The sequence below is a fragment of the Pithys albifrons genome, chromosome 6, assembly GCF_047495875.1.
Source record: "Pithys albifrons albifrons isolate INPA30051 chromosome 6, PitAlb_v1, whole genome shotgun sequence".
NCBI lineage: Eukaryota > Metazoa > Chordata > Aves > Passeriformes > Thamnophilidae > Pithys > Pithys albifrons.
This window is the reverse complement of record NC_092463.1, coordinates 39,698,879-39,723,987: the sequence shown is the minus strand read 5'-3', so window position 1 is coordinate 39,723,987 and position 25,109 is coordinate 39,698,879. Positions and strand designations below refer to the sequence as shown.

The window sequence follows — 25,109 nt, the reverse complement described above, 5'->3', positions numbered from 1 at the left end:
ATAAGAAAACTATACAGAATACTCAACAAGGAGGAATAGGAGCAGCAAATTCCTAAACCCATCTATTTGGTTCATATTCCTTTTAAGAATTTCTGTCAGTATAAATGCTGTGTCAGCATCTTGTCCTCTTAAAAGGAAAAATATAAAACACACTTATGTTTCCCAGAGACATGTCATGGTATTCTAACAGTAAGTTGCTAATAAGAACCTCATCACAGTCTGGGTTGTTGAAGCCAAACACAATGATTATGAGCTATAGCGTTTAAAAGTCACTCACCTGGAGACAAAAGTCAGAATGTATCACCTCTTGTGGCAATGTTAGCAGCTTCTATTCAACAGAAAGCAACATCGATTTTGTTGCATATATACACTGTCTACAACTTTTACACAATGGGGAAAACCTGTTCCCTGTATAAATCCAGGGCATCTCATTGCAAACAAGGTTTTTAATTAAAACTGGTATTTTTGAGCCTCCTGCTGACCAACACTGTCTCACTGCCTCCTCCTCAGATGACTAAACTGGCTTCCAAGAGAGACAGCAGAAAGAAACAAAATCACTAGAATACCTAACTTTGACAAATCTCCGCTGGGTACAATTTCAATAACAGGATGCTGCAGAGAGAGGTAACAAGAGATCACCACTTATGAAGTGTTCCCTAATGAAGGCTCAAAACATCGTAAACAAGACAGTAGAGGAGGCATTTTATTCCTAAGCCTACAGACAGGATGATCAAGCAGGACAATTTTAATCAGAAACCATATTGTTAAAGAGAATCCAGAATAATGTCTGCATGTGAGCAGATGAAGCCTTCTTTTGAATGCAGAAGTAGGCTTAGGGGCTGGCTAGACCTCTGGCTGGGAGGTTGGTCAACTGTCAGCACTGACAAAGCTTTATCACTCTGTGAAAATAGGCAGGTATAGGCTCCCAAGTTAGACAGATAAATAAGACTTCTTGGTCAGAACATTTTCCTCAATTTATTGCAAGGAGTTTATATTGACTGCCAGTACTGTACCTTCAGGAGGTTCTTCCCGCAGATGAGGAGGCAATTCTTCACTTGTAGTCTCAGTTTCATCATCCACCATCTGTGTTTCTAAGCTAGGGCCCTGCAGAACAGAACATCAAGAGGAGGTAAATTGGAGAAAGCTCAGAAAGAGACCACAAAAATTAATACAGTACTAGACAATATGCCAGACAATGAGGACACAAGGAGCCCACTTTAGCTGATGAGAAAGAAAGCTGCTTGGAAATTTGTTTGTAGTCAAACTACTTGTAGAAAGGAGGAAGTTAAAAAAAAAAAAGAAGGAAAAAAAGGAGACTCCAAAATAGCAAGGAAAGTTATAGAGGTCTAATAGACTGAAAATCAGAAAATGAACAGTGAAGCATAATTTCTAAATTACTGTTTTCAAAACACATAATGCAATAATAAATTTTAATTTCTATTTACCAAGAGTGGCAGCAGATTCACCATCACTCATCATTTTCAGAAAAAAATCTAATCTTTGATTTGTCTTATCAAGATGGATTCTGATATGCCTCTTTTTTCAAAGAAAAACAAAGTTTACGATTTTCTAACCTATGCAAGTCCACTAACTATACAGTTTTCCCCCACATGCCCAATATATCCATTTGTACCTCCAAGTGTAACATGCCAAACTAACCATTTCTGAAAAATTACCAGATTACTCTCCCAGGTTTTGCATTTTCACTTTCCAGCCTTCACAATCTTGTAGAGAGCTTGCAGCATTACTGCTGGAAGGATGTGAGCAGAGTTATCAGATTTATAACTGTATTTAAGGCTGCTGAACTCCTTTTGCACACACAATATTTTCATGACTTGTGGAGCTATAAAAACGTAGTTGCTTTTTTGGTTTCAAACTATCACAGGGTGTAAAAACCAACCTCTGATTCCCACAACTTACTTTTTTTTTTAAGTAAGAGTAGACACCAGGCCTAGCTACAGGATTCCATAACAAAAAACCTAACCAATTTTCTTGTTTGCAATGCTAGTACAGTGAAAAGTGAAGTCAGAAACTTAGCAGTCATTAGGAAATGAAGCTTCTGCGCACTTTGAAAACATGACTGCGTTTGAACTATCTGAAAACACATAATAAGATACACAGCTGGAATGTTACAAAAATACAGCTGGTACATTAATAGCTTCAAAATGTTACTATTTGAACTCAGGAAGAAAGTAATCATAGCATTAAAGCTGCAGTATTTATTTTCACACTTTCCACACCCTGTGACTGCAAGGTTACCTCCAACAGCACTGCATACTTTCCTCAGTTTGCACATTATGATAACACACTTTTCAAATTCCATCCTTTGCACAAGTAGCTTATGTTTTCATTCTTTCCCCGGTTTTTCAACAAAATGGACATGAACATAAAAAGTACCACCACATTGTTTTCAGAGTCTTATAGCAGTGTACAGATCTATTATGATTGTAACAGCATCACAACCTTGATTTCTGCCATCCATAACTATGCAAGCTTTACCTACACTATTTACCTCTTTCTCCTTATTTAAAAATATGTGGTATCAGAACAGCCTGGCTTTGGTCAGTAAGTAGTTCAAACATTAAGTCATGCCTTGTAGTAGCTATTATGGCAAGGAAAAAAAAAATTACCACAAGGCACAGAGAGGAACTGCATGCCTGTACCTTCCAGCTGGCAACATCAACACTATTTTAATTATTTTAAAAAGTAAGAGTGCACATACTAACTATATGCTGCCCAAGGCAACAATCCAACTTAAACAGACTATGGAAAAGCCAGCAAGAAAAACATTATAGAACTATAGAATCTATTGGGTTGGAAAAGACCTTCAAGATCATCAAGTCTAACCACTGGTCCAACTCCAGTCTGTTTACCAGATCATGGCACTCAGTGCCACGGCCAATCTCAGTTTAAAAACCTCCAGGGATGGTGAATCCATGACCTCTCTGGACAGGCCATTCCATTGCCTGATTTCCCCTGGTAGAGCTTGAGCCCGTGCCCCCTTGTCCTATTGCTGAGTGCCTGGGAGAAGAGACCTACTCCCACCTGGCTATAATTTCCCTTCAGGTAGTTCTAGACAGTGATGAGGTCACCTCTGAGCCTCCTCTTCTTCAGACTAAACACCCCCAGCTCCCTCAGCCTCTCCCCATAGGGCTTGTGCTCCAGTCCCTTCACCAGCCTTGTTGCTCTTCTCTGGACCTGCTCTCATCTTACCTTCTTCAAGACAGTCAATAATCTTCATTTGCTGCCATGACACAAACCTGCTCAGTGGCTTCTCCCAGCAACAGCCCATGATAAGTGATGCTCCTTTGGGTTACAGTTGTTGTCACCTACATAAACACAGGGAGGATGCCAACTGCTATCAAAAGTGAATGATGGCATTATGCTCGGTTTTTTCCTTATGCATTAACTACTTACTACTCAGTGTTCACCAGCAATACACTCTCCAGCATGATGGTTATCACTGACAAGACTTACTCCAAAACAAAAATTTGTATTAGTTGAAGGTCAGACTTGTACCTAAGACAGTATTAACAAATCCAGCTGTGAGGAAAACAGAGCCCACTACAGACCACTATGAAGTCCATGGCTGAGATGCTGTTTGCCATCACTTACTTCCCACCAGTTCAAAATTTTAACACTCGCTACTGGAATCCTGCACAAAAAAATACGCAATGCAAGATTACTACTTCTACTGAACACTCTCAATGAGCAGAAATGGCCAGAATTTTTGAGGATTTTTTTTCACTACTGAAAAACAATCATAACACAGCATTTTTTAACTGTATTTGGTATACATTACCTACAGGATCTTGAGGATTGTTTAAAAAAATTATTTACACTGAAAAAATTATATACCAACTTCTTTCCCAGTTTAATGTTAAAAAATGAAAACAGTGTAGACCAAAGCATTACATACCAAGTAATCAGAAACTTAACTTTTTTGAGAATTGTTTTGCAAGAAACCTTGACATCTTGATATTTCCTAGCTCCTGAAATCAAGTTAGAAATGTTTCCTGCATAATAAATTCAGTTCTTATCTCATTGATATCACTGTATATATTCACCTAAAATACAGGGAGATAAGTAAGTGTGCACAGTTTGATACTGAATTTCATTAATTAAAATGTGAAAAAGTTAACAATAGATAAGATCCTAGGATCTCATATACCTATCTAAAGGTAATATTTAAGGCTCCAGCACTGACAGATGTTATTAAAAGGACTATAAAGTCTCTTTACAACTGCTTTGTATCTTGTATTAGCATATCCACTGCTTTTTTAGTTAAATCTTATGAGTTCAATTCACCAAGCCTACTGCAAGCTTGGTAATCAACATTTAAGATATTCTCACTCCTGACAGCATGGTAATCTACAGCAATCAAAAATTCCATGAAGCTGTCTTTTAAGAAGGTTTATAACTAAACTATAAAGTTGTTGGCCTCACCCTTTTTTTTTTTACGCTGTTATTTCAAGAATGAGGCCTCAGGTACATTTTGGTTTTTCATTAAGGATCCATGACAGATGAGTACGGGAGTGAACATGAGTCAGCAGTGCGTCCAGGTGGCCAAGGTGGCCAATGGGATCCTGTCCTGTATCAAAAATAGCGTGGCCAGCAGGACCAGGGCAGTGATCCTTCCCCTGTACTCTGCGTTGGTGAGGCCACACCTTGAGTACTGTGTTCAGTTCTGGGCCCCTCAGTTCAGAAAGGATATTGAGGTGCTGGAGCGAGTCCAGAGAAGAGCAACAAGGCTGGTGAAGGGACTGGAGCACAAGCCCTATGGGGGAGAGGCTGAGGGAGCTGGGGTTGTTTAGCCTGGAGAAGAGGAGGCTCAGGGGTGACCTCATCACTCTCTACAACTACCTGAAAGGAGCTTGTAGCCAGGTGGGGGTTGGTCTCTTCTCTCAGGCAACCAGCAGCAGAAAAGGAAGGCATGAGCTTAAGCTCTGCCAGGGGAGATTTAGGTTGGATATTAGAAAGAAATTCATTACAGAGAGAGCAATTAGGCATTGGAATGGCCTGCCCAGAGAGGTGGTGCATTCACTGTCCCTGGAGGTTTTTAAGATGAGACGGGATGTGGCACTTAGTGCCATGATCCAGTAATCACAGTGGTGTTGGATTAAGGGTTGGACTTGATGATCTCAGAGGTCTCTTCCAACCCAGTTCATTCTATGATTCCATGATTCACCCTGAACAGAAACAAGTGAACTCAAGCAGAGAAAATACCAGCCCTTACAACATGATGCCACAGATCTGATGATTTCACAGTAGTTTACTCTGCCCTTACAAACAGTTTCAATGAACTCCAAGGAAGCTGAAAAACTTAATCTGATTTCAGCAAATTATAAAGATTGAGAGAAAAATCATAACATGGATTTGCACAGAAACTGCCTGATAACACTGTACGACTACTGACCTTACAGTGCATTTTAACTCAAATACTGCACGCTGCTGTGACCTGATAAATTAGTGTTTGTTTGCTGTCTTTTACTGTGTTTCATAGAAGGCTGTGTTTTTATGGATAGAGAGGACTGAACTAAACAAGTGTGACAAATCATGTACAAGTATTTCAGAGTGTACCTCACATTTTCCCATGAAATACAATACTTTTGAGAATAATTCTGACCAGAATTTTAGTGATATGCTTGTATTTTCAGTATCAAGTGCTGTGATAAATCTATGCATGACACAGAAAGCAAACTCCTATCCAGTCAAGGTCAGTATTTTCCAAAAGGTATTGAGTTATGTTTACGACACTGAAACCAAGAGCTCTATTTATCACCACATTTGTACCAACAAATTATTTCAGCATGTTCAATCATAGAAAGAGCCTATACTATCTCAGTCTCACCAGAGTATTAAGTACTCAAAATACCCCCATAGCTCAGGAGGAATCCCAACACCAGTCAATCAGTATCACCCATTTTGCACTTAAGTCAACAGAGACACCAAACTGTCACAACAATTGACCCAAATAGGTAAGTCAACACTGGAAATGGCTAAGCTTCCTAAAAAAGTCCCTACAGACCATCTTGAAATAACCAGAAAAGTATCTCCACTTTAAGTCCTTTTAGACTCTGCTTTTGTACTTAGCATTACATTAATTATGGCATATAATCTGAAATTGAAATAAAGTATGTCAATTGACTGTTTACTGGGTCAGGAATGCATTTTACTAAGGAACAGCAAAATATAAAACCCCAAAACACAAGTCAAGAAGGGCAACAATGAGGGAGGGCAATCAAAAGTTGAAAAAAAGAATACATTCTGTGAAAAATTAAAGAAATTAAATGAGTTTGGGGCAAATAACTTCAATTTTCCTTCAGTTTCCTTCAGAGAACCATGTATCTTATAATACTGTTCTTTCTTGCCATTCCCACTCAACCCTTAAAAGACAATAAAAAAATCCCCTACATAAGCACAACCAAAAGGAAATACACAACATAAATACTATTCCCCATTATATTTCATTTTATTAGTAATCTTTTCCCTCTTTTAGAACAGAAGCTGGAGGAATGTGAAGTCATGGCTTCAGCAGCAGTTTACGGCCTCAGTTTTAACACTACCCTTTGGAAGTAATTCTAAGATCTGCAGCTTTAGCTACTACTTTTCCTGTGCATTTTCAAGTGAAAATGGTATTTATTTCATGACCTAAATCTTCCTATTTCTATTCGTGCTCCTGAACACTTTACTCCAGTTTTTACTTTATGATATTAATCCTCACACTCATTTACATTCTGAACTTGAGCCTAGAATTTCACTTCTTTAACTCTAAGAAACTGCCTCATTCCTCATAAGGCCTCTCCTTATGAGCCCACAAGGTCAGACTTACTACTCTCTATGCAAATCCTCAATTGCCAGTCTAAATCACATGTCCTCTGCCTTGCTTAACACTGGCTTTCAGACCTGGTGTTCTATGTAGGCACAATTCCAATAAAGCAATTTAGCAGAAGAAAATTAGTCACAGCCTGGCTTTCACCCCTCCACATCTATGATTTCACTTGTAAGCTTCCCAGCACAGGTCCAACATCTCTTTTATACAGCATCAAATACATCTCAGCTGATAACTAGAAAGGTTAGATGCATCCCTAAAGAATTACAAGACTTGGTGGGTCTGTAGGAAGAAACAAGTGAGTAATACCCAAGTACAGGACAGTTTGTTAAGTGCTTTGGGAAGCTACAATATATATTTTTAAGGTATCATAGTGAAAGCATTGGTGTTTTTGCATCAGGTTTAAAGAATGTTTATTTCATGTCCCCAAGACTAAACCCCAGAGTTTCCTGCACAGTGCATACTTTGCCCCTTCCTAAAACCACCAAAAAACCCCAACCAAAACAAAAACCAAACAAAACCCCCCAAGCCCCAGCTCTTTTCATCCCAGCTTCACTTCCTCCAAACGGGTGAGAGATGATACATGTCATATGGCTGGGTTGACTGTTTGCAGATTCCAAAAGGCTTGTCAGATCCAGTAATTATGAAGCTGAGCTTCATCAGGCTTTCCTAAAATGACATAATTAATGACAGTGTTAATTTGGGACCTTTCCTCTGTCCACTGTTATGAATTTTCTCAGAACTCATCTTTGATATTTCATGTTTAAACAAATTAAATTTTTCCATCTCCCATATCTGAAAGTGGCTTGTGACTTACAGTGCCCTTTCTGCTTCTACACAATTACATAGAGTTTGAATTCCTACAGAAAACAAGGGGGCTCGTTTAAAAAAAAAAAAATTAAATAACCGGCCACTGGATACATAGTTCAATATGATGACATAATTTTCCAGGGAGCTGAGGATCTATGGATACTGAACTTCAGGTGAAGGATGTAACTACCCAGCCATTACCTTATTCTCTACCGCTCAGACAACCACACTCAGACAGTGGAAGTTTAAAACTATCTCTGTGCCTCTGTTAGGCAGGTATTTGGTGTAGCTGCAGCTTTTTCTTCAGCAGTGAATTTTCAGCATATTGGGGAATTAAAACTCTCATTTAAAATTTTCTAAATGCAATAGGAACATTCCAGTGAATCTGCCATCACCATTGATTGCACACCCACACCTTAGGGGTTTACAAAGTCGGCTGAATTTTTCCTGCAGAGGGAGTAAAATTGATCTGCAACTATAAACAATTTTATTTCACTTTCCTCTGTGTTTAAGAAAGCCTCTTGATGGATGCTTTGCTTTTAATTTTGCAGAACAAAGTTCACTTATAATGAGAGCTTCTGTGCCAGGTTTCAGCCCGGGGGAATTTGAGTTGCAGTTATAAATTCCCTAGAACACTAAAGGAAAGTACAGAAATAGAAATGCTGAGGATGACAGTAGTGTAAAATTATAGTGCTTTGTTCAAAGCACGCAGTAAGAGAGAACTAGAAAAGCTGCTTAGATTACTCTCTCTTCTCCAAATTTGGACAAACACATTAGGGAGGCTATGATTTTAACACTATTTAAATTTGTTTTAACAACAGGAGTGGAGAAAAGAGGCAACAAGAGTTTCAATGTTGCAAATGTCAAATCAAGACTGAGTTCTACTATTCTCAGCAGAGCAGTCAAATCCTATTTTTACAGCAATAAAACAACATTGTAGTGCCAATAATCCAAATTAGGGTTTATTTGGCATAAATAAATTTTCAACAGCACTAATGACACTACAATGTATTATTCATTAGCAACCCAGTAAACAGCTTGGTTTACACTTTCTACATTCACATTTTATATGGGGCAGATAATACCATTTATACAGCAAATAGCCAATACAGTCTGCTCAGTAATAGATCAGACAGTTCTGAATTTTGAATTAATTATTGTATTGGGTTTTGTCTTGATCGGCCATTTCTTTTCCATCTGAATTTTACCTACTAAATCAATGTTAGCACAGGAAGAACGTAAGCATGTTTTTCAAAGAACAAACCAAACAAACCATATTGCATTTGATCACACACCAGTGTGGCCCAAAGAGAACCTGCTCACTCCAAGCAGGTTAACTGGTGCAACTATCTATCAAAAGGATGCCCCACAGCAGAGGAAGGCTGAAAAGCCACCCTGAAAGACACTGAGCAATTTGCTGTCGATTCTACTTCAAACCATTACCCCCACAAGGAAGACTATGCCTTCCAGAATACTGTTTACATTCAAATCTGGACTGTGCTGAATTGCATTTGTTTGGAAAAAAGAAGTTACATGAAGGCAAAGTGCCACTGCACAGCACAACTCAAACAATCAGCAATCGTTAAAGTTGGGGGCAAGCTAACACAGGAAAAAGTTATTACAGAAACAGCTACAGACTCTTCTGAAACAGAGACAAGCACGACACAGAATGATGCAGGACCAAAGCACAACCTTGCATCACAACCAACCAATCTGAGGGCAATTAAATATCAATAATGAAATCTCAATATGAATCAACTCATATTGAGAACTAACTGCTGACTGATTTAGATAATTTCAGCGGGAAGAAGCCTTCCTAAATCCTGCCAGTCATTCACTGTCTGTCAAGAAAGATTTTTGGGGGGAAAATAAATAATTTTTTTCAAAAATCACTCAGCTAAGCTGGTGAACCAAGGGCAAGCAATAATAAGACTTAGTGGCCTGAAGTTTCATTGCACTTTCTACATAACTATACAAAGCAAATGTACTATAAATGTTTTTTCTAGCATGGTTCTTGACAGATGGATTTAATGATTAATGCCAGTTTGACTAAAGAAACAAGATCATGCAGTCTGCAGAAAGAATATTCTCCATTTCCCTAATGAGATGTTACCACTCGAGAAAGCTGCAGACAGCATGAGAAATTTGTCTGAAATAAAAATGAGAAGTCCTTTGCCTAATAATACAGGCATATCTGAGAGAGGTCATTAAGATTTTCTTAACCATGCTAGAGACTTAAAATGTGATACCCTTTTCACTATCCTCAGTTCGGTCACAATTTAAAAAAAAAAGAAACAAAAGGAAAAAAACTCACGGAAAGATGCATTAAGCAGTATTCTACAACTGTGGTTTCATGACTGACTTCCATGCATTTATTTCCTTAAAAGTGCACTGCTACTGTTTCACCTTTAATGAGCTGAAATTGAAGTATTTTTCTCAAGGGCTTTCACAGCTAGAACATAGGAATTTTTACAATAGGACTTGAATTCAAAGTACATAAACATACACCCAGTTTGAAAAACACAAGCACTCTCCATCAAAAGAGAGTCACAAGAGACATCACCAGAAAACTTTGAAACACAAGTCATCTTGCAAAAATCTTAATTTCATTTTTAAAAGTTAGACCAAAAAAAGCTGCAAATCCATTTGACATTAAAAAGTTGCTTCAAAATCCCCCAAAGTAATTTTAAATGCTAGAAAATAAAGATAAATATAAAATATTTCATTCAGGACAGAACTTATTTCTGTTTCCTTATTTTATTAGGAATTTCAAAATGCATTTTCTGTAAAATACCAAACATTTAGGAATTAGCTGGGACATTGCAATATGACATATTTATGACATAACTTTTTAATTTATTTTGTTGATGACTAGGTAGTTAAGTATTTCCTTCCTTATAAATGAGTTTTTAACTCAGATCAGAGCTCTTTAAGGTGAGTGTTGCTTGTTATTCTATGCGTTTATCGCTGTAGTGTTTTACAGGAGAAACATTTCAGACAAAATATTTACTAACTCTACAGAACAAAAGCTACATCATCTGGTACTATCAGGCCCTCCAATCTCACACCTAACTGTCATGTCAAAACTGGACAGTCAGAAGCACAGCCAGCAATAACACCCCTTTTTATTTCAGACTTCACAGAGACCTCATTTCCTTCCAAACTCACTCCAAGAAGTAGTAAGAAAGATCACAGCTTGCTGCACCCAAGATTCCAACCAGAGTTACTACACTCAGCAACTAAACAGCCATCGGATAGAGAAAACACTTCATCATTATGAACATAAGCAACACAACTCAAAAGTAAGAACTCATTCGGGCAGCAATAGCTTTTGGTAACTGCTGCCTTTTACTTTTGAAGATCTGTGAGGGGCATAGGTTCTCCCTCCAAAATGTTTTCAGAGTAAAAGGAAGCCCAAGAATTGCACTAGACCTTAAGCAGCTCTGCAGATATATTAAGAATGTAAGATTTGCTAACACCAGCACAAGCCACTTCTGGGACTTGCAGTAAGTTCAACCAGGAACATTTCTTTTCAAGAAACTTTAAGAGCTCTACTACTGCCCTCAGCTATGCAAGAATGTACCTTGCCCACAACTTTGAAGGTATGTAAACTCTTCCCATGACTCTGAAATTCAGCTGAAACACTGCAAGAAGAAAACCACCAGAAAGTTTGTGAGGCAGTTCAGCAATAAACAGATGTGACCAATCCTAGGCAAATATTTAAGTCAAAATTAGCTACAGAATACAAACAACATGTTCCCCTTTTTACTGTAGTATCACTTAAATTCATGGTTCTCCTACTTCCTAGAACACATTTAGGACTACATGCTAGGAAAATACAATATTACTGTATACTCCATGGAAAGCAATACCTCTTGTCTCTTCTTTTTATAAGCTGTTCCTTTCCCAAGTACTTTTCAACTGCCAAGAGCCTTGCTAACCGAAATGGAGACATGCAAAAAAAAGTTACATATACACACTTTTGACAGGACAATCTATGACATCCTTAAGGAACAGTGCAGTCTGGAAATACAAGCAAGAAAAATATTTACTTGGACTTTCCACAACTTTTGACATCGCATCTTCAAAATATCTTGCCTTTATTTGATCTCTCAAATTCATCTACCAACACCAAGTATCACAGCCAATCAGAAAATGCCCTTCTCTTAAATATAGCTGCAAGTTTCTCAAGGGAAAATGTCCCATTTATGACACCTGTCTTATCCCAAAATATTTAACTTAAACATAAGCACAAACCAAAGCACCACAAGCTCTCATTCTACTTTGGAGAGTCACTTCAACTCAATAAAAAGGGGACTAGTTACTTGACTGAAATCACACCTTGACCTTGCTTTCACAAACAAGACGTCAATATAACCTGACACTCTAGAGGCCTTTCATTCCTCTGATTTTGGATTTAAGTTAGACTAGTAACAAGAGCAGTGTTAGCAGCAGGCACTGCAGCAGCAATCAGACCAGGTAACCATCAGGGACTATCCTAATGCCCCAATTCATTAACCAATTGAAGATATGGCACAAAGAGATTCAGTTAGCAAGGACACAAGAACATTCTCCAGTGCTGCCCAAGACCTGAGAAATACTGTGTTCAGAGACAACACAATAATATTGGCAATGTACTGTATTGTAGGACAGTACTTAGTGGCTCACCATGATCAACAGATGGGAATTTGGTCATCTCCCCACTGGCCTAATAAATGGAACTGCCCTTCCCACCTGACAGACACGTTACCCAGACTCCTAATGCAGCCTGGAAAGGTGCATTTCATTGCTATCAGGATGATCTGCTCTTGACAGAAAGCAAAAATTCTTGACATATTCGAAACATATCACTTCCTTGTTCCTATATATGGGAATGATCCACTTTAAAGCTGATCACCTCTCATTGTTGTCCTATAGTGCAGGAAATAGGGGCTTTAACCAGTTTTATATTTTACACAGCCTGGACGGGCCCAGAGATACCACTATCTTTCACCAAAGATTCAAAGAGATCCAACAGAAACAAAGTACATATAAAGACTATTTTGAATCCAGTCCAGCTTCAACACCTCAAGTTTTAAAGCCTTGCTTTGCTGTACTACTTTATTTCACCCTATCCTATTTAACAGGATACTTAGTTTATTTAATTGAGTTAAAAATAAAATACATCAGGCTTCAGTTTCCTCAGCAACGACCAGACAATAATTAGTAAGGTATCCTGAAAGGATCACTTCCACAGCAGAACTCCCTTGATGTTAGCACTTATTTCCCTTTGCCTGCTTCTTCCCTCACTTAAGTAGGCAGATCATCTTTACACACACTAGCACTGACTTGTTTTCTTTTGACTGCCCTGCCTTCTCAGCAACCTGCTCACCAGCATCAGTGAGCTCAGCATCAAAACCAATGCTTCTAATAACACAAACTCAAATGTATTTCCCAAGACATAACAGTAATTAGGGGAGAGATAGATACTTTTCAAAAAGCTTAGCTCTGATGCATTCCTTGTAGTGATCAACAATTTAAACTCATTTGTTTTAAAGTCACACTGAACTATTCGTGAGCAGGCCCATAAAAGGGATTCAGATCCAACTCTCACACCACGCAGACACGTCTTCCTTTCCCTCACTTCTCCTTTCCTGCAGTAAAAAACCCTGCAGTTTGATGTATTCCACTTGTTAACTGAATAGGTAATTATCCCCACCTCCAGCTGAAGACTTTAAATCAAGCATCTGAAATGATCTTACCTAGAGGAAACTTGAAGCAACTGCTACGGCAAGGGGTGGCATATATGGAAAGATATTACCCTGTCAGAGAAAAAGCTATGAACCCTTTTATACTAAAAAGCTCTACACAGTGCTTATACTTGAAAAAGAATTGGTTAAAAAAATTTACCCCAAACACACATTTTCCTTTTAATCAGAACATAACTCCACTCATATCTTGTTATATTTAGAGTGAGCCCATCTAAAATAGCCATGAGCTTTCCCCCCCTCCAGTGAGGCAAAAGAGTAATTCAGCAGAAGTAATGGGCTTAGCAAGAATAAGCAGTTGTTTACTCTCCATGCAATAAAACAGAAGGTGAAGGAAATCTTTTCAGTTTTGGCCTCAAGCTGGTTGTACTGTTCAGACAGCATTCTGGGGGTTTTGTATTACAATATAAGTCAACACTGACCCAAAGCCACAGTGTTGTTTATCAACACATGCTTTTATTATCCCACATTATTTGAACAAATAAGCATTCCTAGAGAAAAAAATATATACTTTTTCTATCAGGCTTTGAATGAATGCACAAAATATAACACTGCATAGAAGGTGACATTCTTTTATGTATATTTATTCCATGTACTCAGAAGCTGTCCCTTTTCTTTCATCTGCCAGCTGTGCAGACATTTATGGTTAAGACCCCCTTGTGCAGAGAGCCGATCACAAACCAGAGTGACTGCCACGTGCACTGTCCAGAACCCAAACTCTGCACAAGCTGGCAAACTGCTAACACATACTTATTTGACTCAGAGGCTCAGAGGAAGGCCTAAGCCAAGTTTCTCCATCGGGACAGGTACAGACCATACCTACATATGGTTTCTTCCTCCAGGAGCCTACAACCTAGCTAATCAACATTTTTTTACTGTTAGACAAATTCAGGAGACAGGAATGCCTGATGTGCCACTTCTTTCAAACTGATTAATGAGAGGAAACCATTACAAAAGTCATACACCTGAAAATTAAAGAGATATAAGAAAATAAAGTAAATTAAAAAAATCACAGTGCTGCTGTCCCCTAACCAACACAACTGAAGACAACTTCGCATCTGATAGCCTGTATATTACTACTTTTATAGCCCAGCCAGCCTCGGTGCCCACCCGTCCCACGGCCCCAAAGCCAACAGTCGGCTCAGGTTAGATACGCTATCCTAACAGTTTTCCACAGCAAATGAGGAGAAAGGCGACAATTTCCCCCACGTTCTCAGAAGGGCCTGGGGGGGAAGCAGCACAGTGCGCTCCGGAGCCAGCCCCGGTCCCACCAAAGGCAGGAACTCCTGGGCCGCCGGGGGAGTGACGGTGCCCGGGGGATGCTGTGGGCGAGGGAAGCTGCCCGGGGACAGCAGGGCGGTCTCTCCATGGACACACCGGCCCAGAGGGGCAGCGGGCGCGGGCAGCCTCTCCCGGCCGCCACGCCGCTCCCCCCCAGCCACAGTGCCGCAGGAAACCACACGGCTTTGAATGGAGAGAAGAGGGGAATCCTTCACGGGATACGGTTCCCAGAAGCGACAGCACATCCCCCACGAAGTTGGAAGCTTCTGGAAGTTGTGTGCTTCGTTCCGAAGCGCACGGCCACCACCTCCCGCCGCTGGCTGCCGCCCGGGCCCGGCCCCCGCCCCTCGCTCCGGCCCAGCCGAACCCCCGCCCCGGGTACAGCCGCCAGCATCACCTTCATGCCGCGTCTCCCGCAGCGCCGCCCGGCGCGGATGGAGGGAGGGCGGCCGTCGGCTGCGTGCCCGTGTCCCCCGGCGCTGGGGCTCCGGCTCCTCCTGCCCGATGTAAACACACTCCGGAGGGCGGGGGGAGGCTGGGCCGGGGGGCAGCGCCATGGCAACCCGGCCGGAAGAGGAAGCGCGGGGGTCAGGCACGCCATGTTGGGGGGCGCGGGGCTGGCAGGGATGCTCCGGGGGATGCTCCGCTCGGAACTTCCAGGGAAGGCAGGGATCCAGGAAGCCTTCAGGATGACAAGCCAGTTCTTCGGGCTCTGCCCTCACTTGTCGCGTGCTTGTCGCCGTTCACTGAGTCGCACAGAATCGATTAGGTTGGAAAAGACTGAGATACGGAGTCCAACCTATGGCCGAACACCACCATGGCAATTAGACCATCACGTCCAGCCTTTCCTTAAAGGCCTCCAGGGACAGTGACTCCACCAACTCCCTGGGCAACCCATTCCAGTATCTAATCACCCCTTCTGTGAAGAAATTCCTCATAATGTCCAACTTGAATCTTCCTTTGGAGGACATTTCCCTTTCTCATATTCCTAGTTGATGGGGAGAAGAGCCCAACCCCCACTTGGCTACAAACCCTTTTCAGATAGTTGTAGAGAGCAATAGGGTCACCCCTGAGCCTCCTCCAGACCAAACAACCCCAGCTCCCTCAGCCACTCTCTGCTGGCCTTTCGCTGGTAAGAGTTCCTGCCCTCAAATGCTGACTCTCAGGTCACTGCTTTATTCATTGTCTCCATTTAGGGACATAATACAATTAAACAGCTAAACATGTGTAAATTAACTGGAAAGTCATTCTCTGTACTTCCTGCTGGTAGGGGTAACCAGAGGGAAATAAGATCAGAGGCACTGCAGCAGACAGACTTTAAGGTAGCTGCAACTTCTGTATATTAGTGGCAAAGCTTTGCTGCATCTATAACCAGCTCTGTAGCTCCTTCCGCATCAAGGGTCTGTGCCCTGAGATTCCAAAGTTTTTTGTCTCAGCACAGTTCTGCTAGGTTGAATTTCATCCCAATAGACAGACCTACCTGCAGAGGCGTCTACCACTACATTTAAGATGCTTGTCAACATTTGCAAACGCACATCTTCATTAAGTGCCATCAAAAGGCTTTATCCAAATTGTGTTGCAAAAGTAGACTGATGGCATAAAGTAATTGTGTTATGGGTTCACCTAGGTGGGCCTAAATTTGGGCTCTGAAGTCTGGACTAGGCCGAAGCTGTCAGCTGACTTGAGCTGGGCTGAGCTAACAGCTGACCTCTTCTAGCCAGTAACTTTGTATTCCATACCACATTACGACATCATCTCCAGGGAAGTAGGAACCAGTGTGGCAGTGGTTAAGGCAGTCGCTTCTCAGCCCTCTTCTTGGGAGGACGCACGATGCTGTCCCGGGGGGATGGAGAGGACTAGGCCCACCACTGGCTCACAGGGTATCTCAGGAAAGTAAATTGTGTTGTTCTGGGTCTCTCCTTTCTGCTTGAGTTTGTCTCCCTGGGGAATAAGTATTTTCTTAAGTAATGTGTAGTTAAGACAGTAGAATTTGTGTGTTCGTTAAGAAGTTGAAGTGGGGAACTTGTTGTTGCAGACTTGTGTGAGTGTATATTTGTACTCTCTTCTAATTGTCTCTTTCTTTCTGTGAAAAATATATGTAGTTTTAGTATAAATGCCATTTGAAGTGGTTTTTTTTCTTTCCCCTCTCCTTTCCTCCCTTTCCCTGGTGTTAGGAGGGAGGCTTTTCTCTCTGTGCTTGGGGGGATTGGCAGTTGCTTATCTCAAACCAAGACAAACTGTTATCAAAAAAGGACATTCACTTGGTGTCAGCAGTGCTCTCAGCAGATTCTGTCATATCTTGACTTGTATCTGCTTTTAGACTGCTCAGCAGGATAGGACTGCAGAAGTACTTCTCCTAATGACAGATAGGTTCCAGTACACTGATCCCATTACTCCTGATCAATAAATTGGTTGTATAAAAATCAGTACTTTTAATGATGAGAGATTAACATCCTTGGCTGGTTTCTCTGCTAGGCACTGTGTGAACTTTCCTAGCATCGGCAGGTGTACTTCAGGCTGTAAATGAAGTCTAGATCTATTTGTCTATTTCAGCCTTAGCCAAGTGCCCCTGTCCTGACATAGTGCCCTCTTACTCCCTCTCTCAGGTCATCTTTCCAACCAAAGCATCCCCTGCCTTGCATTAGATTCACATTAAAGTTCCAACACATCCTCTGGAATAGTGACAGTGTTGTTGAATTGCCTAGTGAAACAGGCAGAGAGTTTCTACCTGGTAACCTACAGCAGAAAGAGAAATGTCACTGTGTCACAGTCAGTGTCACCACATTGATACAGTAACTGACAGAGATGCTTCACTTCTCACATAGTTACACTTTCTAGAGCTTTTAAAAAATACTACCCACATTCAACAACTTCTGCTCCAAACAAGTGTCCATCAAGAGCTGCTGATAATACACATTAATATTAATGGAAAAGTCCAATCACTAGGCACAGAAAATTCTAGAAAAACCCCAGCGTCCACAGAAGCAGGTCTGTGTTCAAGCTGCTTATCATGTCAGGCTAGAGCAGATGTCTGCACCTGAGGTGGTGTCTGGCCTCACAGGGTGTGAACACTTCAAACCAACTATTTGTAATCCCAGAATGACTCATGGTAAAAAAGGAACAGGGATATGCATTCACTTATTTAGTGCAATATGCAATCCACGTGTAGCTTTTGCAGTTTACAGTCAACACAGGCAGGGCTGCCATAGGTGTCTGACTCCCTTCTTATAGATTAGGTTTGGAGCCAGCCCCAGTCTTTAGATGATAGATAAACTATAGAGGAGCATCTTTCATTCTGTAGGTGCTGGTCTCACTTTAGTTAGAACAGAAGCTTCCAGATAATTACTTGGAGCAAAAGCTGCATGAAAGAGGGAATTATTTACCATGAATTAAACCATGCACTGGGGATGCTGCATGAACAGGAACGATGAGGAAACACATACAAAAAAATATGTCTGGCAGTACATTAGTCAAAGGATACACCTTCTTGTATTTCTGAATATTTAATTGAAGTTGCACACAGCGATGCTTCAGAGCTGATAGTATTATACATAACTACCATTTTGACAGGAATCCAGTTTCATCTCAGACCCCACTCACAGCAGTGTATTAGAGGGGGTGATTCTTAGGGAAGAGATTCTTACCACAAAATCACACAAAAGTCTTTTGCACAGGCTGTTTAAATACCTGTTATAGATCTCATAAACCCTTAAAAGCCCCTTGCAGAGCAAATATTTGTTAATGCTTGTATGCTTATGTGCTTGCAAGTGACAATGCCCATACACAAAACCCTGTGCCTCTGCATGTATGCGTGCAGTGATGCTTTATGCCTCCATATGGTGACATGTGCAGTTAGTCCTTTTTCTAAACCTAGGGAAATGTGGTAGGACCATTACTGCCAAGAAAGGAAACTTTCATCTCCCTCATCCTATTGTCCACCAATGGGCTGTGTCTTGGTAATTATAGCTCTAGAAGGAAAACAATTGACCTGGGTTTACCTACTGTAGAGCTACCATGGAGACAGGATATTAGCATATTAGCCCTGAAGATAAAAGCATGGGCAAGTTCCATAGATTCTCGTAACTGTTGAAAAATATATGAGCTATTTAGAAAACCAAAATGCTAAAGGTTTAACGTCTCAGTTCTCTGCTGCAGCCAGGGAAAGTGCAAAGTTTGCATAGCACACTTCAAAAGATGCTGTGGCAATCCCACAGCTGTCAGAAGGCACAGGTTCAGATACAGCAGACTCCCATTCTGTCACCTTTTTCTCTTCCTCCACTCCCTGCTTTAGTCTTACTATACTTGAGGTATCCAGATCTTGTAAGTCTCCAGGAGAAAGACAGTGACCAACTGAGTTTTATTTGCTTTCCCAGTAGAACACTGGTATCTAAAGCATCTGACTAAAATATCAACTAGCACTAAGTTGATTCTCAAATTTCCCTGTTCAATTATTTTTTTCCCCTACTTTATCTATTCCACTGATAAAAATAGCCTAGAAATCAGCTGCTGTTCATAAACATAAGAGAAGCAAGGCAGGGAAGTGTGGGCATGGATAACACACTATAGAGAGTGATGTCTCTCCCAGAATCCCACCAACATCTTAGGAGATCAAGTAGGAATAGATGTGCAGATTGAAGCCAGTATGATTCCAAAATTTATATAAATATTATTTTCTGTACCAGTACAGGCTATAAGTCTGCCTGCATGACCTGGCTCCAGCATGGAAACTGCTTTTGAATCTCACCAACAATAAATAGTAATTTTTTAAAAAAAATTGAAAAGCCACAGTTTGGAGATTTCTGAGATAACACAACTCTAATCTTTGAATTGCTGCTATTCTCAGATCCCAGCAATGCAATAAACCAAACTCAGTCAAACTGCTACATTTTCAACCTTTGAGAGCATCCAGGATTAATGTTATAAAGTGTGTATCTTCCATACATGCCCATCAGATATCTAAAGCAGACATAAACCTGGAAAATACCTGTGTAAAAGCATTTTTAAGATAGTCAAGATAAATAAAAGAAACTGTGTTGACTGCTTAATATATTGAATATATTGCTTTTTCTCCTGTTAAGTATAACCAACTGATACTCACAGCTTAGTGTTAGAAGTACTTTTGGCTGGAAACTCCTCACTTCAGATGAATTATTAAATTAGGGCCTCAAATATTTATTTTCAGGAAAGCTCTGCTAATATGTGATGTCAGGTCTGAAGCTATTGGAAACATACATATCCCAAAACCGAGGAAGGATAATGTGGTTATAGTAGCTCCTAAATTTCTTCTTTGCTTTTGCAAAGAATGTTATAATTTTCCTGGGGGATAAGCAAACTATCTTCTGTCTCCCTGTAGCGCCATTCCTCCAGCACACCTGGAAACACTTGTCTCTCTTGCAGAGCACAAATCACTTCGCTGTTTGACCATTTATGACTTCTCCATTCTGGGCACTACAGCTCCATTTCAGCAGCCTAATTTTTCTGTAGGTGGTGGAAGATAGGAGTACTTAGAGACCACAAAACAGCCCTTGCAAACTGACTTTTTTTTAACCAAAAAATTTTGTCTAACACAACCTAGATTGCTCTATTCAACACTGATCTTCACAGCTCTGTATGCTCAACAATTTTCTCACTTCAGAAAAGAACACCTTAGAACTATAGGATTGTAGAGTTGAAACCTCTCAGGTAAACCGGTGCTGTAGGAGTCAGCAATGGCGATCAGAATACAACTATTTTAGTAGTCATGATATGCTCCTTACCTAACGACAAGTTGAGCTTAATTTTACAATCCATCTTCATCAAAAATCTTTGCTTCACAGAGTATTTTGGGTCCAGTGTATTCTTGGACTCCAACTTCTCCCATGAACACTCAATAAACCATCATTAGTACCTGTAAGATTCACAAACTGTACTTTAAGAATAGTATTCTAAAAAGAACACACATGTGGTAGAGGAAAAGGGCTGAATTTAAAAAAAAGCTAACCTAAGACACTAATGTCTGCACCAGCAGAAGCTGGACTAAGTGGCCCTGAGGGGTCCTTATAATCTCTTACTCATCAAGCATCCACAGTGCTTCTTCTGTGCTGACAGACATGCTGCACATAACTGTATTCTGACTCAGAATTTTCAGTACTAAAGTGTCAATTATTTGGTCACTTACAAAGGTGGCACAACCCTCTCACATCACATGGGAAAATGCTGTGCAAAAGACCCAGTTCTTGCTGTTAACTAGATGCTATCCAGTACCACAGCAACTACTACCTGCAGTCCCCAGGATTCATCAGTAAGTATGAAGAGATCAAACACAGAAACACTAACTAAGCTTCCACTGTACAAAGATAGGAAACTCATTTAATGCTTTCTCAAAGATAAATTGCTAAACCCTGTGAAAGCCACAAGTATTAAGCATACCTGAGAACTAGCACACCTGTTTCAAATTCTTAATGTGGTCAAAGCTGCTTCTCTTTAGCAATCAGCTTTGAAAATGTGACATGAATTTCTGTCTAGAACAGAGACAGTAGCACCCAGGTGCTTTGTAAGGGCTTACAAGAGAATGAAAACTGGAGGCTCTGTTCCTCTGCCAAATATTGCTTCTCAGGAATGTATAGCAAACCACATAGGGAGTGATGACATGAGACTCTTAGTTCTCATTCTGCTACTGAAGATCCTGAATCATCTTTTTTGAGAGGCAGCATCTGAATTTCCTTATTGATAAAGTACAGCTACATATCCCATTTTTCAGTGTAATATTTCAATATATTTTTAAAATAATTTGAATGAGACATGCTAAGAAAGATCTCAACAATATTATCTGCTTGTACATTTTTCATGCCATTTCTTAGCCTATCAGTGTAGTCCCAAAACATGCACTGTCCCTACAAACATGCAGAGAAACTGAACCTATTCTATTTCTGAAGCCTCATTGTGGCAGATTTATGAAAGAAATGTTTGTTCTTTCCCAGGTGCTCGATGCTTATCTATTAAGAAACTTCATTTGAAAGTAATCTCTAGCATATGGAACCAACTTTGTTTCTTAGCAAGGTTTCAGGTTTCTTGCTCTGAAAGCTACTGTGGAAATGCACAGGTATGTGTATATTTGTTTGTATGTTTGTATAAAGTCCAAGTTCTGGTTGTGAGAAAGACTTCAAAAATTCACACTTGTAATATGAATCTTTAAAAAGTGTAACTCCCCAAAAGCAAAGAAGTCAGATAAAAGGAGCAGCTAAAAGGATAAAAACTTGAAAGTGGCAAGAAAATATCTTTATCTGAGATAAACATTGTAAAAATACAACTATCATGCTTAGACTTAGGAAGCAGCAGAAATAAAGAATGGAAGTCATATCTGAATAGTGAAAATAAAGTGCAGTGTAAATTCTGACAAGTGCCAACATCTGGCATGGGTTAAAAGAGAATTTAAAGAAAAAGCGACACAAACAAAAATCTATCAAAGTTGATGGAATCAGTAGATAAGCAAGATAGTAAAGGAGAAGATAGGGTTACTGGAGTAACACTCTGCATCCCTTAGGCTTACACATGCTATGGAGGTTCTGATGAGATCATTCCTTATGGGGACTGATCTGAGGAAACCTCAGGTTCAGAAAAAATGCCTCAGAGCAAATATCACTGCTGATAAAAAAGGGTTTGTGCTGGTTTAAATGTAAACTGGCAGGAGAAAACAAACATAACACAAAAGAAATCACAAGTCAGAGCCACAATTTAATAACAATATCACAACAAATGCAATGACACAAAGAGAAATTGGTCTCAACCCACAAAACTCAGAAGTACAACCCAGCACTCTGGAGCATGAACTCAATGGCGCTTGTTATCCCCTGTGCTGAGACCCACGTGGTTCCCCCAAGCCCAAAGCAAAAGGAAGCAAAAAAACCTGCTGGTGCAGATGACAGTCACAGTTTGGTGAAGAGTGGTGGGCTCCTCCTGTCAAGGTTGTGATCCTTCTCTGAAAGCAAGGAGTGGTTCCCCGAGGTCTTCAAACTCCAAGAGTATGTACCCTCAGGTCCAGGTGGAAACACCCAGTACCCTCCTCTCCTCTCCTCCCCCCCTTCCCCCTCCCCCCCTTCCCCCCCTTCCCCCTTCCCCTCCTTCCCCCCCCCTTCCCCTCCTTCCCCCTCCCCCCTTCCCCTCCCTCCCCCCTCCCTCCCCCCTTCCCCCCCTTCCCCCTCCCTCCCCCCTTCCCCCCCTTCCCCCTCCCTCCCCCCTTTCCCCCTCCCTCCCCCCTTTCCCCCTCCCTTCCCCCCTTCCCCCCCTTCCCCCTCCCTTCCCCCTTTCCCCCTCCCTTCCCCCTTTCCCCCCCTTCCCCCTCCCTCCCCCCTTTCCCCCTCCCTCCCCCCCCCTTTCCCCCTCCCTCCCCCCTTCCCCCCCTTTCCCCCTCCCTCCCCCCTTCCCCCCCTTTCCCCCTCCCTCCCCCCTTCCCCCCCTTCCCCCCTCCCTCCCCCCTTCCCCCCCTTCCCCCCTCCCTCCCCCCTTCCCCCCCTTCCCCCTCCCTCCCCCCTTCCCCCCCTTCCCCCCCTTCCCCCCCTTTCCCCCTCCCTCCCCCCTTCCCCCCCTTTCCCCCTCCCTCCCCCCTTCCCCCCCTTCCCCCCCTTCCCCCCCTTTCCCCCTCCCTCCCCCCTTCCCCCCCTTTCCCCCTCCCTCCCCCCTTCCCCCCCTTCCCCCCCTTCCCCCTCCCTCCCCCCTTCCCCCCCTTCCCCCCCTTCCCCCTCCCTCCCCCCTTTCCCCCTCCCTCCCCCCTTTCCCCCCTTCCCCCTCCCTCCCCCCTTCCCCCCCTTCCCCCCCTTCCCCCTCCCTCCCCCCTTTCCCCCTCCCTCCCCCCTTTCCCCCCTTCCCCCTCCCTCCCCCCTTCCCTCCCCTTCCCCCTCCCTCCCCCCTTCCCTCCCCTTCCCCCTCCCTCCCCCCTTCCCTCCCCTTCCCCCTCCCTCCCCCCTTCCCTCCCCTTCCCCCTCCCCCTCTTCTCCCTCCCCCCCCTTCCCCCTTCTCCCTCCACACCCCCCCCTCCCCCCCCCACCAGCGTGGGGAGCTACACAATGGGTGATCTGACTCTGTGAGTCAGGGCTTATTTTGGAAGCCTTTATGGCCCATTAGCAGACACACACCCTCAGGCTGGGTGTGAAGGTGCTAACGACTGGAGGGGAGTTATCACAGCTCTTATCTCACAGGTGTCTTTCACACCCAACTCACAGCCTGAGGAGTTGGGTGTGCCCTGGGCAGCTGCTGCAAATGGTTCACTTAACAGTTCTTGGGAAATGGGATAGAGGGTGTAGGATACATAGCTTTGGTCACCCCCACACAGTGATAAACTGGCCCCACCTGCTGAACTATGACAGGGTTTTAGCACAAAACAGTGCAGTGAACAGTAACAACCAATGATGCTCACTCAGGAGTTCAGAGGCAGCTCTCATATGAAAGTGCTCAGCTGCTGAGTGATGAGCGATTGTATTTCTTCCGTACCTGCTGCTGGAAGAAACATGTAATAGAAGTGGAAGTAGTAGACTCAGGGACAAATATCTGCTGGGGATGAATCAACAGCTTTCCCAGAGCCTGCAATACAATTTCCTAGGGGTCTCTGAAGAAGCCCATGAAGATCCAGTGGATGTAGTTATGTATGCTGCAGTTGTGTTCACTGGACAGCCCACCCTGTGGTATAGGAAGTGAGTTGCAACATGTTGTAGCTTTTAGGGATGGAGAGGGCCAATAGACCTTAACAGCTCCTGACTGGCCTCACCTGGGACCTCTGCCCTCAGCCTCTGCCTCTTGGCCCAGGGTCTCCATTTAGGCTTTGGCCTTGGCCTTTGTTCACTGTCTGGGCTGTGTCATAGGAGCATATATCTTTAGTCTAGTCTTGGTCTCCTTCCTGGATCTTGAATGTGTGTCATGCCCTTTTTTTTAGTCTTGACTCTCCCTTCAGCTTCTGGATGTGCATCAACACCATGTCAAACAGGCTGTGCTGAGGTACTGAGAGACTGCTGTAGCCACAGCTCCTAGGGAGCCCCCTTATGGAGTAGCCCTTTTCTGGCTGCTCCCTTCTGGCCCATTTGTCTTTGTTCTGTTTCAAGGCAAACCAGGGAAAGGGGTAATGACCTATGTTGAGAAATAAAAGTGGAGCTAGGAAACAGCTAGAGGGGTATTTGCATTCTGCAGTATAAGCTTTCCAAAAGCTTTTGGGAGGACTCATCAATAAAATAAACCTGAAGATTTAAGAACCCTTTAGAGAAAATGATGCAGGTAAATGGTTAATTTTCCTAAGGGGCCATCAGAGCACTTCAGAAATCTACTGTGGCATCTGTATGTCTAATATGTATCTGGAGAAGGTGAATAGTGAAGTAACAAGACTGCAGAAGCTAAGCTAAAGTTTTGAGATGGTTCAGGCTAAAACTGATGCATCATTTCTCAGTATAAATTACAGGACAGACTCTTCATGCCTG

The 25,109-nt window shown here is 42.1% G+C and overlaps 1 protein-coding gene across 1 annotated transcript in view; it reads right to left on the bottom strand.

Annotated features, from left to right (window-relative positions):
- The window catches only part of LOC139673219 (transmembrane protein 263-like), a 205,897-nt gene extending 190,705 nt beyond the window's left edge, over positions 1-15,192 (bottom strand). Inside the window, exons 1-2 of the mRNA XM_071558451.1 lie at positions 15,068-15,192; positions 1,014-1,104 (exon numbers count right to left, since the gene is read on the bottom strand). Of these exons, the coding sequence (XP_071414552.1) occupies positions 1,014-1,104; positions 15,068-15,073 (97 nt within the window). The 5' untranslated portion in view covers positions 15,074-15,192. The remainder of the gene's footprint in view (positions 1-1,013; positions 1,105-15,067) is intronic.
- Positions 15,193-25,109: the final 9,917 nt, after the last annotated feature.